Source organism: Macaca mulatta, chromosome 4 (genome assembly GCF_049350105.2).
Source record: "Macaca mulatta isolate MMU2019108-1 chromosome 4, T2T-MMU8v2.0, whole genome shotgun sequence".
Classification (NCBI taxonomy): Eukaryota; Metazoa; Chordata; class Mammalia; order Primates; family Cercopithecidae; genus Macaca; species Macaca mulatta.
In genome coordinates, this window is record NC_133409.1 from 130,621,913 (window position 1) to 130,640,639 (window position 18,727).

Consider the following 18,727-nt stretch of genomic DNA (forward strand, 5'->3'; position numbering starts at 1 on the left):
TAGGAAGTTAAAGTATACACAAAGCAAGTGCTCATAGGCACACATGCACGCACAAATACAACCTGCTTAATCTAATTTTCCCCACTTAGAGAAGAGCTTCTGGACTTTATCATGTTCTTGTCCATCGTGAATGCAATAGCATATGCCAAGCCAATACTCACTGGTCACTCAGCATTTATTAAGCCCTGTCCACCCTAGCCTTTTGGAAAGGAATGCCCTGGGGTGGCTGGGCTGCTGCCCCTGACAGGCTGTGTCACTTATCTATTCATGTTGATTATGAAAGTCAGCTGTGGCCAGACCTCGCTTTTTTCCTTCTTCTCTCAGCCCCTCTTACAAGCACCCCTGCCTGGATTTTCATGAGGAAATAATCAGATTAGGCCTTTCACGGTGAGTTCATATGGAGTTCTCTTTCTCCAGTGTGCTACTAACTGAATAAACGTGTTTAGTGGTAAATTGTAAATGACATTATGATTACCAAAGCCAGCATGGGTTTCATTTAAAAGTGATCAGAATTGCAGACCACAAAAATTGTGACTGGCAGATAGGCCATTTGGAGAAGTGGGAGAAAATAAAAGACAAAAACAAGGGAGAAAGATAATTATTACTCAAAACTAAACCTTCCCCAAGTGAGAGAAGCAGGAAGAAAACAAATCCAGAGGAAGGAAAAACGGAACGCTCTATAGAAGTGATGCTGGACTGTCACTGCAGTCTCCTGCCAGTAGTGCCTGGGGATTGAGCTCTGAGGTCTGTCACCCTCTTAAGCAGTTAATGTGTATTCTCTGCCATAATTAAGAACTACACCCATTTAGTGGCTCTGGAACCCTGCTTACATGTGCTTTATTTTTGCCTCACGCCAAAATTAAAATATGAGGGTTGATTAAAGGTGACCTAGGAAAATGAATGATAAGATACTGACAAACCACCCCATCCCTTAGTCACTGGTAAACTCTGAATATATATATATATATGTGTGTGTATATATATACACACACCACACACACACACACACACACACACACACACACACACACACATATATATATATTTTCAATTTATGAAGACCAGGATTTCAATTCTGGCTACAAAAGTGGACAATTAACATTGCTTGTTGATAATCCTTAGGCTATTGTCTTTGTTAAATATGTGGCTATATCTTTATACTGCTGGGATAGTATGATAAAATATTAAAAGGGCCAAATGAAGACATAACACAGCAAATGGACTCTTGCCAAATATGTGATATGACAAATCGTCAAAAACTTTTCCATGTGTGCCTGTCAATAAATTGTGCAGAGAGAACTTCTAGTTATTACAGCTCCTCTCTCACAGGATAAATCATCACCCTGAATCTTAAGTCTAAACTCAGGCCCAAAGGGAAGTTATTTAGACTACATTTAACTTTGCCAAAGGGACACGTAGAGGTTTAGAAGTATGCCTTTTTTTCTTCTTCCTCGTCTTCATCATTACTACTAATTATACTGAGTTAAAATTGCTGTCACTCAAGTTTTTTATCTATGAACTGTGGATAATTAAACTTGCTATTAGAAAGTTTTAGGGAAAGGAAGTAGAGAAGGAAGAAAAGGATTGAAGAAGGAAGAAGGAAGGAAAAGAGGAAGGAAGACCACCAGCCTTATGTTTTGAGCGCATCTTTGTAGTGAGGTCAAAGCTTCTTCTTTGCTATTCTAATCTCTATCCTGGCCTGTCCCACTTCCAAGCACCACACTCATCAGTCTGTGGGCTTCTTAACAGATATATCTGTACCTATAGCTCTCCTAAGCAATCATTGTGTGTTAGCTGAAATGACCATGGGGTGACCACCATCCTGCCACATAAGATCTCCTTAAACAGTATACCCGAGCCTCCCATTGATAAAAACTGTGGGAAACCCTTCAGGCTCCTCTGATAGTCCCTAATTTTTACACCACTATTAGTATAAGGAGGCAATATGTTTTTCTTAATATCCCGGCTTGCCTCAGTCACTACCTACAAGTCTGCCACTCTCTATCTACCATCTCTAGAATACACATCTCCTTCCCAATCCATTCACGGGCTCACTCAACCTTTTACTCCATTCCTCCAAAAGTTGTTCCTGGTGCTGTGAGAAAGTTTGAATTTGGGATCAGCAAACTTTTCTTTATTTTCAAAGAACATTCTTCTCACTTGTTTACCTCAACTGGAACCTAGCCATCTTCTAAAGATGCCACTCTTTTTAAAGCCTCTTTAAGCCACACTCTCAACCCTTAAGGTGTCTTTCATGTTTCCATGCTGCTCTCATGCCCTATATAATATCCTTTAATAAAACCCCTACCCCTCCGAGGCTGACACCATCTGGCTGACTACCTACTTCACGAGTCTTATTGACATAATCGGAAGGCTCTTCACTCCCTGAAGGCCAAAGAAACTGGATCACTGTTCTTCTTCATCCTCACTCTTTCGTGATTTTCTTAAGGTGGATAATTCATTCAAAACCTTGACTGCTATGAAAATGAACAAGGACTATGCAAAGAACTGGCAATTGTTATTTATCTGAACTTGCTATGGCAAGAGAGTCAGCCACTATCGCTTCAACTTGGTAGAGATGCAAAGGCACACAGAAAAGCAGGAAAGCTTAAAGAGGCTTTAAGAGTGTGGAAAAAAGGGAAAGCTTCAGGTTAATGCTTTGATTAATGCTGTTGGCGTGGGGAAGCTGGACACAGGCAAACTAGAAGTGGGGCATCCTATGTGATTGGTTATGGATACATATTTTGCTTTCTCTGATTGGTTCTAAGTTGGAAACTGAGGCAAAAATTGGGGAATTATCAGGGAAAACAGGGAAACTGACAGTTATTAATCAAGTTCTGGCTGTTTGAGGCGTGTGGTTTCAGGGATTATTATTTGGTCTTCTAGGACTGGTTACTGCTGCTTGTTGGTCAGAGTTCTATTTTGGTATCTGGTCTAGACATTGTCAGTTTATATATTATCTCTCATTGTTCATCTCATCTTCAAGTCCTCTCTAGAAGAATACCAGACGCAGAGAACGCCTTCAGTAAATGTTAACCATTGTTGTTAGTATTTCCTATCAGATATGCTTTCCCCCCACTGTACCTTACTATTCACTGACACAGTGACAGCATTGAAATTGTCATGATGACTGGCCTTAAAAATCATGAATTTAAGTACCCTACTTTCAAGGAATAATTCAGGTCTTTCTAACTCAGTTGTTCAAGAGTCCCTTCCTTGTGGCCTTAAACTCATTGCCATGTGCATTTTTCTTTCTCCTTTTTTTTTTTTTTTTTTTGGTGATGGAGCCTCGCTCTATGGCCCAGGCTGGAGTGCAGTGGCGCGATCTCAGCTGACTGCAAACTCCGCCTCCAGTGTTCATGCCATTCTCCTGCCTCAGTTTCCTGAGTAACTGGGACTATGGGTGCCCGCCACCGCACCTGGCTGATTTTTTGTATTTTTAGTAGAGACGGGGTTTCACCATGTTAGCCAGGATGGTCTCGATCTCCTAACCTCGTGATCCGCCCGCCTCGGCCTCCCAAAGTGCTGGGATTACAGGCGTGAGCCACCGCGCCCGGCCGCCATGTACATTTTTCTAACATGCATGAGTGCCTTCCCTTCATTTCCCTTCTTATGCAGCTGAAATGAACTATGCTTTCTTATCATCACTTCTTTGTATATACCTTTAAAACCTGTGACTCTTTGTCCTTCGCATAGCCGGGCATGAACCCAACCTTGAATAAACTCAGCCATTCTATTTGTCCATTCCATCTTACTGGGTATAACCAAAGCAAGTACACATCCATTCTCCGCAACACAAGCCGACTAAATTTTCTGTGAAGATGATTAAGATTAGGTTTCAGGCTCTTCACTTACATGGGCCCCTTCCAAGGCTCCAAAACGAATCTCAGCTATGTGTTTGCATAGATCTGTGCTTTGTAAAATTTTCAAAATTAACATATTTTAACCAGAATTAGGATAATTCTCTCTTTCCACTCTAAATATTCCTTCATCATAAGTGGTGGGGGTTGAGCGACAGTGGACTAACTACAGCATTTTTGAAATCTAGCTAAGGGGAAATTGAATTGGACATGCATTTGATTTGGGCTTAGTAGGGTGTGATTTGTGTGGTTCCTAATCACTTCTATCTAAAATTATTAGTAGACATATATGTCAACTTACCCAGTGCTGCAACACACAGAAGCCAGACCCTAGGTCACACTGGTTTATGAACATATCCTAAAGCATGAGGAGAAAGTGAAAGGTATAAGAGATGTAGGACTGGGGTAACAGTCCAATAAAAGCTACTCTGTGAACATTTATTCAAGTATTACAGCTCATACATGAGAAAACCTTTCTGAGAGACTTCCCACATTTGACAAAAATTCTAAACATTTACACATACAAATAATGAGTTGTGAAGCTGAAAGAAATTCTTCTAAACTAACAATGAAATTATGGAAAACAATGTCAATCATCCAAGCTATAGAAAAAACTAAATTATCTTTCTATCTTCTCTATAAAAAGTATTACAACATTGTTGTTATATGAAGAAACAATACAACAGTTAAACAATAAAATATAGGAAAAATGATACAGAGGTGAGCTGGGTAGTATACATAGTACTTTTTCTTAGATTTTATCATGTTTGTGGTACTTATGAGGTTTTTAAAACATAATTGTGTTGTGATTTTTTTATCATTTTAAATAATTCATTCCCACTCCAAATTTTAAATTCATACCTTTGTACCTACTTTTATAGAATTGTTCCCTCCATTGTACAAGCACTAAAATAACAGAAAGACTAAGTTTGCACCTCTTTCACAATGACTGTTTTATACCATCTTCTCAATCCACAAACATTGGACCCAACTTTCCTGCCCTTCATCTTAGCCCCCAATACTCACCCTCATACTTGACTTTCTGTCAATAACCATGCTTGCCTCACACCTCCCAGCAGATAGAGTCCTTTCAATCTCCCACACACCTCCACATGCACTTACACTCTCTGCTCTCCTTCCTGCTCCATGGGAGATGAAGTCTTTCAACCTATCCAATCCCATCTTTAAGAGGTCTGTGGACCCCATTCTTCTTTAGCCTCTCAGAGAGCTTACTGTGTCAGTCATCCACTCCCTCCAACATTAGTCTCTTTCTTTTTATGAGTTCTCTATTATCTACAGCACCTCAGCTTGCATCTAAACACAACAATCTACCTTTTTGAAATGTACATTTTAAGATACTCTGAATTATAATATCTGTGCATGAGCTGTTTCTCACAGTTTCATTGTGTCAGACTGTTTTATTCCAATGACATGAAAGGTAAAAGAACCTACTTTTCAGCTCATGTAAGGCACTTCATTTGTACAGAATCCTTATTGTCAAAGCTCTAAGGTAAAAATTCTTGCTGAAATAGGCTTGTATTATCAGAGATGACTAATTGTGTGGAGGGATTATTTAATTTGTGGGGTTTTTTGGGGTCTGTTTTAACTTTCTTTATAAAAGGAAAATTTTCTACTTATCCGCAATAATGTATCTGATGTACAAATCATTTTTCCCCTCAGTGGGTAAAGCTACTTGTATACAGCTTCATCTCTGTAAAGAGTTTGGGGCAGTCACATCCCAATCATCATTCTCATATTACTATCAAAGAAACCTCAGCTCTGACTTCTGAGAAACATTGGGCTAGAAAAAGTATATCTGTCACAAGACTACCTAGCCTTAAAATATAACTAATTGGTTGTTTATTACAGATTTTTTTGGTACAGTTTTTTTCCTAGGGTAGAAAACATTGTGAAGGGTATATTCTGGAGAAATATATGTTGTATGTTTTGTCAAGCAGATCTGAACCGAAGTAATTTAAATATTCTTTATTCTTACCTTGAATCAAAATGAGTATATTTTTCATTTTTGGGGAGTGTAGAAAGGAAACAATGATGAGAATATTTTATAATAACTAATATATGATGAAACGCTTTATTTAAATAAGAAGATACTAATTATTAACTTTGTGAAGGTTATAGGGGTAAATCTCCAACCAGATATGAGAAATCAAAATCCATGTGGTTCTTTCATAGCAAGGTGTTCATACACAGAGGTTTAAAACATAAACATAGGAGAAAATAGGTATAAAAACAATGCGTGTAATTGGCACTGCACTAGTTCCTTTGTAATCAGGAAGGTAATTGGCTAAGTTTAAACAAGCAAATAACTAACACATCATTGAGAAGCCTGGCATTTGATCTCTAGTTTTAGCACAGTGCTTAATAATAACAATATGGCAACTAGCTCCTTATTATTGAAGAGAGAGGAGCCATAGTAACAAAATCTTACTGCATGCACAAGGAATCCAAATAAATGTTTATTCAATTCCTTACCACAATCTAGGGTTTGTAATTAAATTCATACAAAATTCCAATGGGTCATAAAGATTTGTGACTTTTCATTGTCTATATTCTTATTCCTGAGTTTCCTCATGGGCCGGGCCTGAGCTAAAATCTCCAGGGTGTGCAAAGTCTTTGCATCACACACTTCCAACAGAGATTGTGCTCTCTCGAGCTCCAACCTAGCACAAGTCAAACCCTTCTCTCCTTCTGTCTCTTTCTCTCCCTCTCAAGCTCCTGCCTTCTATCTAGGTAGTTTGTCATATTCTTTTTCATCAAGTGTCATGACTGAATAGTGGAATGGGGAACTTTGGATCCTTAGGGCAGAAATGGCTTGGGTGACCAGCCTTTATGATGGATTGGTTTCTGGGTGGAATATGTAAAAATAAATAAATAAGTAAAAAAAGAATCATATCACTGGGCCTCTTTGAAGGTATACATCCTACTAGTATAGCTCCTGTACCTTATTACTCCAAAAAATGTTAATTACATTTTAAAAGGCCATTTTTTAATTATTTTGGCCTTGGAAATTACCTGTCATAAGGAATGGAGGTATGAAAGAAACACTTATGTTCCTCCATGTGTATTTGTTTAATGAATAGAGGAATTGTTCCAAAAATGTTTTATTACAACAGAACCTGTTGTGGACAAATCAACTATGTGATACAATAGCAGAAGAAAATTTATAAAAGTATAGTCAGCCATAATTTCGATCTTATGGATACATGTGAAAAAGATGCATTACAATATTGCCTAACATATATTAGAAATCAATTTAGAGGATGATACAATAAATTTTTGTGATATACTCAATTATAATTGTTACGCTGAGTTGACTTAAAATATATTTGCACTATAGAGTAAGAGTTATTATTAGACACTTGACAAGAACACATAAAGTGATTTGAAGAATAGGAATTTTGAAAAGGACATTACATATCAATCAACTAATTTATATATTAAAACCATCTACTCTGCTTGCAGTAGAATGTTGACCCTTGTGGTGATTTAGAGATAAGATACTGTCCCTGGCCTGGAGAGATAACCCTTAAGAACACTGATGCCTACTAATGTCATGTGATTTATCAAATTACATACAGTTAGATAGTAGCAGAGAATGATTGAGAATCATCAACAAAGGATGTGATTGTTTTAGTTTAATTATTTATTTATAATTCTAACAGAACTGTACATCTCTAGAGGTCACTTTAAGACATTATATCTCCTAGATGAGAAGCAGGAAGAAGAAAGCCGGAGATTTATAAAATTGGATGGAATGTGAGTGATTAATTAATGACATCAGCATGGCTGAAAAAAATGTATAAAAAGGAGAGTGAGCTGCCAAGTTTAGAAAAGGGAAACCACTGTGATTCGAAGATCTCCCATGAGGAAATGTTACCTAACTATCTTACTTGGAAAAGATATAACTGTAATAGAGACTGGTGCATCAGGATCTCAAAACAAAATTTGTAGGGCCGTTAAGACCATGCAATTAATTCCCTTCATACTGGATCCATGCTTCTGAAGACAACTCTTGATTAACATTAGAGTTATCCTATGATATAATCACAGGGAAAAAAAAACCACAATGTGAAAGTGACTATTCCTTTAAATTTGATAATTAAATTTTTATTTAATCATTTAGCATTCAATGTAATGAATCCAATTTCATTAAGAGACATAGAACAGGCCAAAATTTCTGTTTTATCTTGTGTCAATTTTAAAGAAATTTGTCTACTTTATCTAAATTGTTGAATGTGTTGGCTAATGCTTGTTTGTAATAGTTTCTCATTTTTTCTTCTGCAGAATCTGTAATGATAATCTTTCTTTCATTCTCGAAATTGGTGATTTGTATTCTTTTTATTTTGATTAGTCTAGGAAGGGTTAGTCAATTTTGTTGCTGTTTCCCGAGAACCGCTTCCTCTGTTGTTTTATATTGTTTTGTTGTTGTTTCTTTTCTAATTCATTGATTTCTGCTATCATATTGACTATTTCCTTTCTTTCACTTTGTTGTGCTCTTTTTCTAAATTCCTTAAAATTCTTTTAGACATGCAAGTCTTGTATTTTTTCTAGCTTTTATGAGACATAATTGACAAATACAATTTTAAATATTTAGGATATACTATAGATATACTATGTAATGTGATGTTTTGATATGCATATACATTGTGAAAGCTAATTAATATATCCATTACCTCATATTACCTTTTTGCTTGTGTGTGTGTGTGTGTGTGAGAGAGAGAGAGATGAGAATATTTAAGATCTACCTTCTTAGCAAATTTTAGTTATACCATACAGTATTATTAACTACAATCACCATGCTGTCCATTATATCTTTTTTCAAAATTCTTGAGGTAGTACCATAGGGCATTGCTTTTAGATAATTCTTCTTTGCTTATATAAGCATTTAACACTATAAATTTTCCCATAAAAGCACTGTTTTAACTTCATTCCAAAAATTTTAATGTAGTAGAATTATAATTATTGTTGTTTTAAGTATTTTATAATTTTCCTTGTAACTTTTAATCACCCCTGTTTTTGCTATTATTGTTGAAGAAAAAGTAAATCATGTGCCCTACTCTTGAACCAACACTTTGGTAGTTAAATTTATTAACACCATGGACAGGTTTAGCATAGATTTATAATTATATCATGTGGATGGAAGGATATAGGAAAGACTAGATTATACGCAAATCTAGTATTTCCTACATTAAAAATAATTTGATTTTTTGTTCCATTTCTTAGGCTACTTTTATGAACTTGCACTAAGGCAAATTTTAAAAATCTAGAAAACAATACAGAATGATTTTGTGAATATAAATTTTAAGTCAAAGAAATTCTTTGTTGGAAAACAAAATATCCCTGTGGACAACAAAATATCCCTGTGGATTCAAAACAAGAACTATTCTAGCTTCATAGAGGCACTATTAGGAATGGTGGGAATAATGAATAACACTGTTCCTTTATTTTTTATTTATTTTTTTTTTAATTTTTTTTTAATTTATTTATTTATTTATTATTATTATACTTTAAGTTGTAGGGTACATGTGCATAACGTGCAGGTTTGTTACATATGTATACTTGTGCCATGTTGGTGTGCTGCACCCATCAACTCATCATTTACATCAGGTATAACTCCCAATGCAATCCCTCCCCCCTCCCCCCTCCCCATGATAGGCCCCTGTGTGTGATGTTCCCCTTCCTGAGTCCAAGTGATCTCATTGTTCAGTTCCCACCTATGAGTGAGAACATGCGGTGTTTGGTTTTCTGTTCTTGTGATAGTTTGCTAAGAATGATGGTTTCCAGCTGCATCCATGTCCCTACAAAGGACGCAAACTCATCCTTTTTGATGGCTGCATAGTATTCCATGGTGTATATGTGCCACATTTTCTTAATCCAATCTGTCACTGATGGACATTTGGGTTGATTCCAAGTCTTTGCTATTGTGAATAGTGCTGCAATAAACATACGTGTGCATGTGTCTTTATAGCAGCATAATTTATAATCCTTTGGGTATATACCCAGTAATGGGATGGCTGGGTCATATGGTACATCTAGTTCTAGATCCTTGAGGAATCGCCATACTGTTTTCCATAATGGTTGAACTAGTTTACAATCCCACCAACAGTGTAAAAGTGTTCCTATTTCTCCACATCCTCTCCAGCACCTGTTGTTTCCTGACTTTTTAATGATTGCCATTCTAACTGGTGTGAGATGGTATCTCATTGTGGTTTTGATTTGCATTTCTCTGATGGCCAGCGATGATGAGCATTTTTTCATGTGTCTGTTGGCTGTATGAATGTCTTCTTTTGAGAAATGTCTGTTCATATCCTTTGCCCACTTTTTGATGGGGTTGTTTGTTTTTTTCTTGTAAATTTGTTGGAGTTCTTTGTAGGTTCTGGATATTAGCCCTTTGTCAGATGAGTAGATTGCAAAAATTTTCTCCCATTCTGTAGGTTGCCTGTTCACTCTGATGGTAGTTTCTTTTGCTGTGCAGAAGCTCTTTAATTTAATGAGATCCCATTTGTCAATTTTGGCTTTTGCTGCCGTTGCTTTTGATGTTTTAGACATGAAGTCTTTGCCCATGCCTATGTCCTGAATGGTACTACCTAGGTTTTCCTCTAGGATTTTTATGGTATTAGGTCTAACATTTAAGTCTCTAATCCATCTTGAATTAATTTTCGTATAAGGAGTAAGGAAAGGATCCAGTTTCAGCTTTCTACTTATGGCTAGCCAATTTTCCCAGCACCATTTATTAAATAGGGAATCCTTTCCCCATTTCTTGTTTCTCTCAGGTTTGTCAAAGATCAGATGGCTGTAGATGTGTGGTATTATTTCTGAGGACTCTGTTCTGTTCCATTGGTCTATATCTCTGTTTTGGTACCAGTACCATGCTGTTTTGGTTACTGTAGCCTTGTAGTATAGTTTGAAGTCAGGTAGTGTGATGCCTCCAGCTTTGTTCTTTTGACTTAGGATTGTCTTGGAGATGCGGGCTCTTTTTTGGTTCCATATGAACTTTAAAGCAGTTTTTTCCAATTCTGTGAAGAAACTCATTGGTAGCTTGATGGGGATGGCATTGAATCTATAAATTACCTTGGGCAGTATGGCCATTTTCACGATATTGATTCTTCCTATCCATGAGCATGGTATGTTCTTCCATTTGTTTGTGTCCTCTTTGATTTCACTGAGCAGTGGTTTGTAGTTCTCCTTGAAGAGGTCCTTTACATCCCTTGTAAGTTGGATTCCTAGGTATTTGATTCTCTTTGAAGCAATTGTGAATGGAAGTTCATTCCTGATTTGGCTCTCTGTTTGTCTGTTACTGGTGTATAAGAATGCTTGTGATTTTTGCACATTAATTTTGTATCCTGAGACTTTGCTGAAGTTGCTTATCAGCTTAAGGAGATTTTGGGCTGAGACAATGGGGTTTTCTAAATATACAATCATGTCATCTGCAAACAGGGACAGTTTGACTTCTTGTTTTCCTAACTGAATACCCTTGATTTCTTTCTCTTGCCTAATTGCCCTGGCCAGAACTTCCAACACTATGTTGAATAGGAGTGGTGAGAGAGGGCATCCCTGTCTTGTGCCAGTTTTCAAAGGGAATTTTTCCAGTTTTTGCCCATTCAGTATGATATTGGCTGTGGGTTTGTCATAAATAGCTGTTATTATTTTGAGGTACGTTCCATCAATACCAAATTTATTGAGCGTTTTTAGCATGAAGGGCTGTTGAATTTTGTCAAAAGCCTTTTCTGCATCAATTGAGATAATCATGTGGTTCTTGTCTTTGGTTCTGTTTATATGCTGGATTATGTTTATTGATTTGCGAATGTTGAACCAGCCTTGCATCGCAGGGATGAAGCCCACTTGATCATAGTGGATAAGCTTTTTGATGTGTTGCTGAATCCGGTTTGCCAGTATTTTATTGAGGATTTTTGCATCGATGTTCATCAGGGATATTGGTCTAAAATTCTCTTTTTTTGTTGTGTCTCTGCCAGGCTTTGGTATCAGGATGATGTTGGCCTCATAAAATGAGTTAGGGAGGATTCCCTCTTTTTCTATTGATTGGAATAGTTTCAGAAGGAATGGTACCAACTCCTCCTTGTATCTCTGGTAGAATTCAGCTGTGAATCCATCTGGTCCTGGACTTTTTTTGGTTGGTAGGCTATTAATTATTGCCTCAATTTCAGAGCCTGCTATTGGTCTATTCAGGGATTCAACTTCTTCCTGGTTTAGTCTTGGAAGAGTGTAAGTGTCCAGGAAATTATCCATTTCTTCTAGATTTTCCAGTTTATTTGCGTAGAGGTGTTTATCGTATTCTCTGATGGTAGTTTGTATTTCTGTGGGGTCGGTGGTGATATCCCCTTTATCATTTTTAATTGCGTCGATTTGATCCTTCTCTCTTTTCTTCTTTATTAGTCTTGCTAGTGGTCTGTCAATTTTGTTGATCTTTTCAAAAAACCAACTCCTGGATTCATTGATTTTTTGGAGGGTTTTTTGTGTCTCTATCTCCTTCAGTTCTGCTCTGATCTTAGTTATTTCTAGCCTTCTGCTAGCTTTCGAATGTGTTTGCTCTTGCTTCTCTAGTTCTTTTAATTGTGATGTTAGAGTGTCAATTTTAGATCTTTCCTGCTTTCTCTTGTGGGCATTTAGTGCTATAAATTTCCCTCTACACACTGCTTTAAATGTGTCCCAGAGATTCTGGTATGTTGTATCTTTGTTCTCATTGGTTTCAAAGAACATCTTTATTTCTGCCTTCATTTCGTTATGTACCCAGTAGTCATTCAGGAGCAGGTTGTTCAGTTTCCATGTAGTTGAGCAGTTTTGATTGAGTTTCTTAGTCCTGAGTTCTAGTTTGATTGCACTGTGGTCTGAGAGACAGTTTGTTATAATTTCTGTTCTTGTACATTTGCTGAGGAGTGCTTTACTTCCAATTACGTGGTCGATTTTGGAGTAAGTACGATGTGGTGCTGAGAAGAATGTATATTCTGTTGATTTGGGGTGGAGAGTTCTATAGATGTCTATTAGGTCTGCTTGGTGCAGAGCTGAGTTCAATTCCTGGATATCCTTGTTAACTTTCTGTCTCGTTGATCTGTCTAATGTTGACAGTGGAGTGTTGAAGTCTCCCATTATTATTGTATGGGAGTCTAAGTCTCTTTGTAAGTCTCTAAGGACTTGCTTTATGAATCTGGGTGCTCCTGTATTGGGTGCATATATATTTAGGATAGTTAGCTCTTCCTGTTGAATTGATCCCTTTACCATTATGTAATGGCCTTCTTTGTCTCTTTTGATCTTTGATGGTTTAAAGTCTGTTTTATCAGAGACTAGTATTGCAACCCCCGCTTTTTTTTGTTCTCCATTTGCTTGGTAAATCTTCCTCCATCCCTTTATTTTGAGCCTATGTATGTCTCTGCGTGTGAGATGGGTCTCCTGAATACAGCAGACTGATGGGTCTTGACTCTTTATCCAGTTTGCCAGTCTGTGTCTTTTAATTGGAGCATTTAGTCCATTTACATTTAAGGTTAAGATTGTTATGTGTGAACTTGATCCTGCCATTATGATATTAACTGGTTATTTTGCTCATTAGTTGATGCAGTTTCTTCCTAGCCTCGATGGTCTTTACATTTTGGCATGTTTTTGCAATGGCTGGTACTGGTTGTTCCTTTCCATGTTGAGTGCTTCCTTCAGGGTCTCTTGTAAGGCAGGCCTAGTGGTGACAAAATCTCTAAGCATTTGCTTATCTGTAAAGGATTTTATTTCTCCTTCACTTATGAAACTTAGTTTGGCTGGATATGAAATTCTGGGTTTAAAATTCTTTTCTTTAAGAATGTTGAATATTGGCCCCCACTCTCTTCTGGCTTGGAGAGTTTCTGCCGAGAGATCTGCTGTTAGTCTGATGGGCTTCCCTTTGTGGGTAACCCGACCTTTCTCTCTGGCTGCCCTTAAGATTTTTTCCTTCATTTCAACTTTGGTGAATCTGGCAATTATGTGTCTTGGAGTTGCTCTTCTCGAGGAGTATCTTTGTGGTGTTCTCTGTATTTCCTGGATTTGAATGTTGGCCTGCCCTACTAGGTTGGGGAAGTTCTCCTGGATGATATCCTGAAGAGTGTTTTCCAACTTGGTTCCATTTTCCCCCTCACTTTCAGGCACCCCAATCAGACGTAGATTTGGTCTTTTTACATAATCCCATACTTCTTGCAGGCTTTGTTCATTTCTTTTTCTTCTTTTTTCTTTTGGTTTCTCTTCTCGCTTCATTTCATTCATTTGATCCTCAATCGCAGATACTCTTTCTTCCAGTTGATCGAGTCGGTTACTGAAGCTTGTGCATTTGTCACGTATTTCTCGTGTCATGGTTTTCATCTCTTTCATTTCGTTTAGGACCTTCTCTGCATTAATTACTCTAGCCATCAATTCTTCCACTTTTTTTTCAAGATTTTTAGTTTCTTTGCGCTGGGTACGTAATTCCTCCTTTAGCTCTGAGAAATTTGATGGACTGAAGCCTTCTTCTCTCATCTCGTCAAAGTCATTCTCCGTCCAGCTTTGATCCGTTGCTGGTGATGAGCTGCGCTCCTTTGCCGGGGGAGATGTGCTCTTATTTTTTGAACTTCCAGCTTTTCTGCCCTGCTTTTTCCCCATCTTTGTGGTTTTATCTGCCTCTGGTCTTTGATGATGGTGATGTACTGATGGGGTTTTGGTGTAGGTGTCCTTCCTGTTTGATAGTTTTCCTTCTAACAGTCAGGACCCTCAGCTGTAGGTCTGTTGGAGATTGCTTGAGGTCCACTCCAGATCCTGTTTGCCTGGGTATCAGCAGCAGAGGCTGCAGAAGATAGAATATTTCTGAACAGCGAGTGTACCTGTCTGATTCTTGCTTTGGAAGCTTCCTCTCAGGGGTGTACTCCACCCTGTGAGGTGTGGGGTGTCAGACTGCCCCTAGTGGGGGATGTCTCCCAGTTAGGCTACTCAGGGGTCAGGGACCCACTTGAGCAGGGAGTCTGTCCCTTTTCAGATCTCAACCTCTGTGTTGGGAGATCCACTGCTCTCTTCAAAGCTGTCAGACAGAGTCGTTTGCGTCTGTAAAGGTTTCGGTTGTGTTTGTTATTGCCCTGTCCCCAGAGGTGGAGTCTACAGAGACAGGCAGGTTTCCTTGAGCTGCTGTGAGCTCCACCCAGTTCGAGCTTCCCAGCAGCTTTGTTTACCTACTTAAGCCTCAGCAATGGCGGGCGCCCCTCCCCCAGCCTCGCTGCTGCCTTGCTGGTAGATCACAGACTGCTGTGCTAGCAATGAGGGAGGCTCCGTGGGTGTGGGACCCTCCCGGCCAGGTGTGGGATATGATCTCCTGGTGTGCCTGTTTGCTTAAAGCGCAGTATTGGGGTGGGAGTTACCCGATTTTCCAGGTGTTGTGTGTCTCAGTTCCCCTGGCTAGGAAAAGAGATTCCCTTCCCCCTTGCGCTTCCCAGGTGAGGCAATGCCTCGCCCTGCTTCAGCTCTCGCTGGTCGGGCTGCAGCAGCTGACCAGCACCGATCGTCCGGCACTCCCCAGTGAGATGAACCCAGTACCTCAGTTGAAAATGCAGAAATCACCGGTCTTCTGTGTCGCTCGCGCTGGGAGTTGGAGACTGGAGCTGTTCCTATTCGGCCATCTTGCTCCGCCCTCATCAACACTGTTCCTTTAAATGTTTTTATTAACCTTCACCATCCTCAACTTGGGCTCCTTAATATCAACAACTTTCCAAGTTACTACTTTCTTCTTTCCCTCTTCTTGTATTTCTTTACTTTTTATGTTTGGGGAAAAATAGAGTATGAGAAAATTATATAGTTTGACATCCAAACTCTTTCACAATCTGGTCAGATACACCTCTTCAATTTTAATATGCCTCCATAATTTCTCTGTTCCACCCTTTCCCCTCCATCTACCTCTTCTCCCATTCACTAGGATACTACCCCTTCTCTTGTACCCTATTTCTATTATGGAGCTATAATATTGTGAGATTCTTTCTATATCTATATCTATATCTAAATCTGTATCTATATCTGTATCTAGATCTATATCTACACCTAGATCTATATCTATATCTACACCTGTATCTATATTTCTGGTTCCTGAGGCAGAGCTACTAAAATCGGTAGTGCTAGGAGACTCTTTTGTTCGAATATTTGATCTTTGACTCTGGTTGCTGACACAGAAGCCCTAAGACATTTGTAATTCCCCGAGTGATAGAAACATCCGATACAAGGTTCCTAAATCCCTTGGAATTTCCTGGGTGATAGGAATGTCCTTTTTTTTTCTGACAAGCTGATGCCTCAACTACTGGATAGCCTCAGGATAGGGACTGGTTGCCAGGGGAACCAACCATGTGACTAGAGGGTTGGAACTTCAAGCCTCATCTCCTCACCATCCCCATCTCAGGGGAAAGGAGAGGGTCTGAAGGTTGAGTCAATCACCAACAACAAATAACTTAGTCAATCATACCCACATAATGAAGCCTCCATGAAAGCCCGAAAGGACAGGATTAGAAGAGCTTTCAGGTGGCTGAACACATGGAAATGTCTTGAGGGTGGCACATGCAGAGAGGGCATGGAAGCTCCATGTCCCTTCCCACATGCCTTGTCCTATGCATCTCTTCCATCTGTCTGTTCGTCTGCATCCTTTATAATAAATGAGAAAACATAAGTAAATGTTTCCCTGAGTTCTGTGAGCCTCTCTAGCAAGTTAATTGAATTCAAGGAGGGAGTCATGAGAGCCCTGATTTATAGCCAGTTGTTCAGAAGCACAGGTCACAACCTAAGATTTGCAATTGGTGTCTGAAATAGGGGCATGCTTGTAAGACTGAGCCCTTACCTTGTGGAGTCTGCACTAACTGTTTAGTATCAGAATTTGGTTAAATTATATGACACCCAGTTTGTATCCGCTGGAGAATTGGTTGTTGGTGTGGAGAAATACCTACATATTTTGGTGACCAGAGGTGAGGTATTTTGTGTTATATGGAATGTGTGAGAGTAGCAAAAACCAGTTTATCTTGTTTTTCTCTCAGGGGCCCTTGATAATTATTTCATTGTCTTGACTCTTTTACTTCTTCAACTCCTTTTCTCAGTTATTATCTCCATTATTAACTTTAAATAACATATTATGTAACATGTACTTTAAAAATACATTAAAGAACTATTATTTAATGTACTTATCTTTTTATATTTTGCCCCAATCTTCCTTACATTCTCAGTATCTGGCACAATTAGATGTGTAATAAATATTTTATCAGGTTATAGATGATGGCGACAGTGATGGATTACAAATCATCATTGAGAGATTGTAATTCACATATAGCTTGTTTTGTTTCTTTTCTTTTATAGGTACATATAGAGAAGAACAGAAATGTACATACCGATTTCTGATGCAAGGATTCGTCTGCAAACAGACTGACCAAGTGGTCCTCATTCTTGATGGCGCTGATGCCACTTGGGCAATTCAGAAGTTATATCCAGTTGTATCTGTGACTAGTGGTTTTGTTGACATCTTTAGTAGTGTAAATGCCAATATTCCCTGCTCTACCTCTGGGTCGGTGTCTACTTTCTATTCTATCTTACCCACCAGGCAAATCACCAAGGTCTGCTTCATGGATGAAACTCCTCAAGTTTTGCGTTTTTTTCTATTGGGGAACAAAAGTACCTCCAAGCTTCTCTTGGCTGTATTCTACCATGAGCTCCAGAACCCCCACGTCTTCTTAGGGGAAAGTTTTATTCCACCCACTCTGGTTCAGTCAGCTTCCTTATTGCTGAATGAATCTATTGGTGCCAACTATTTCAACATCATGGATAACCTCTTGTATGTTGTACTACAAGGAGAGGAGCCCATTGAAATACGCTCAAGTGTTTCCATTCACTTGGCCCTCACTGTGATGGTTTCAGTCTTAGAAAAAGGCTGGGAAATAGTAATACTCGAAAGACTAACTAACTTCTTACAGATTGGCCAAAACCAAATCAGGTTTCTTCATGAGATACCTGGCCATGAAGAGACCTTAAAGGCCATTGCTGACAGTAGAGCAAAAAGAAAGCGCAATTGCCCGACTGTGACTTGCGCTAGTCATTATAGAAGAGTCAGTCAACGTAGGCCTCTCATGATGGAAATGAACTCATATAGGTCTTCACCCCCAACGACTGTGGAAACTATGTCAAAAGTGATTGTCATTGAAATCGGTGATTCGCCAACAGTAAGGAGTACTGGAATGATTTCATCCTTATCAAGTAACAAATTACAGAACTTGGCTCATCAAGTCATCACTGCTCAACAGACTGGGGTACTAGAGAATATTCTGAATATGACTATTGGGGCCTTACTAGTTACTCAGTCAAAGGGAGTCATTGGCTATGGGTAAGTACTAATTATATTCACATCCAAATGAGGGTGAGGGCTGATTTTTTAGGTCCATATTGACATATGTTGCAAAAGGGCTGATTTTTTAGGTCCATATTGACATATGTTGCAAATGTCAATGTACTTACACTGAATCATATAACTCGTCTGCTTTTTAAGAATAAAAATTCAAAGTGTCATTTAAAGACTTAAATTCTTAGTTTTTAGATTGTGTATTAAATTCATATTTTTCATGATTATTCTATTTCCAAGGTGGTAGAAAACATTATATTTTGATTCCTTAAAGTGAAAAGCATGTGGGAAGAGATTTTTTGGAAGCAACTTGTTTTTAGTTCATTTGATCGTTTATTTATTTATTTAATGAATTTAAGCAATAGACTAGGTTCTAGGGTTGGTAAAGTGAAATAGATATTATTCTGTTGCTACTGCTGTATCATTTTATTTGTGATAGTGCTAATAAGCTATTAGTATTTAATGGGTAGTGATTACTTCTATACAACCA

The 18,727-nt window shown here is 38.4% G+C and overlaps 1 protein-coding gene across 1 annotated transcript in view; it reads left to right on the top strand.

The window, feature by feature from the left end:
• PKHD1 (PKHD1 ciliary IPT domain containing fibrocystin/polyductin) overlaps positions 1-18,727 on the top strand; it is a 465,580-nt gene that overhangs the window by 401,877 nt on the left and 44,976 nt on the right. The window contains exon 60 of the mRNA XM_077999818.1: positions 17,205-18,222. Within this exon, the coding sequence (XP_077855944.1) occupies positions 17,205-18,222 (1,018 nt within the window). The remainder of the gene's footprint in view (positions 1-17,204; positions 18,223-18,727) is intronic.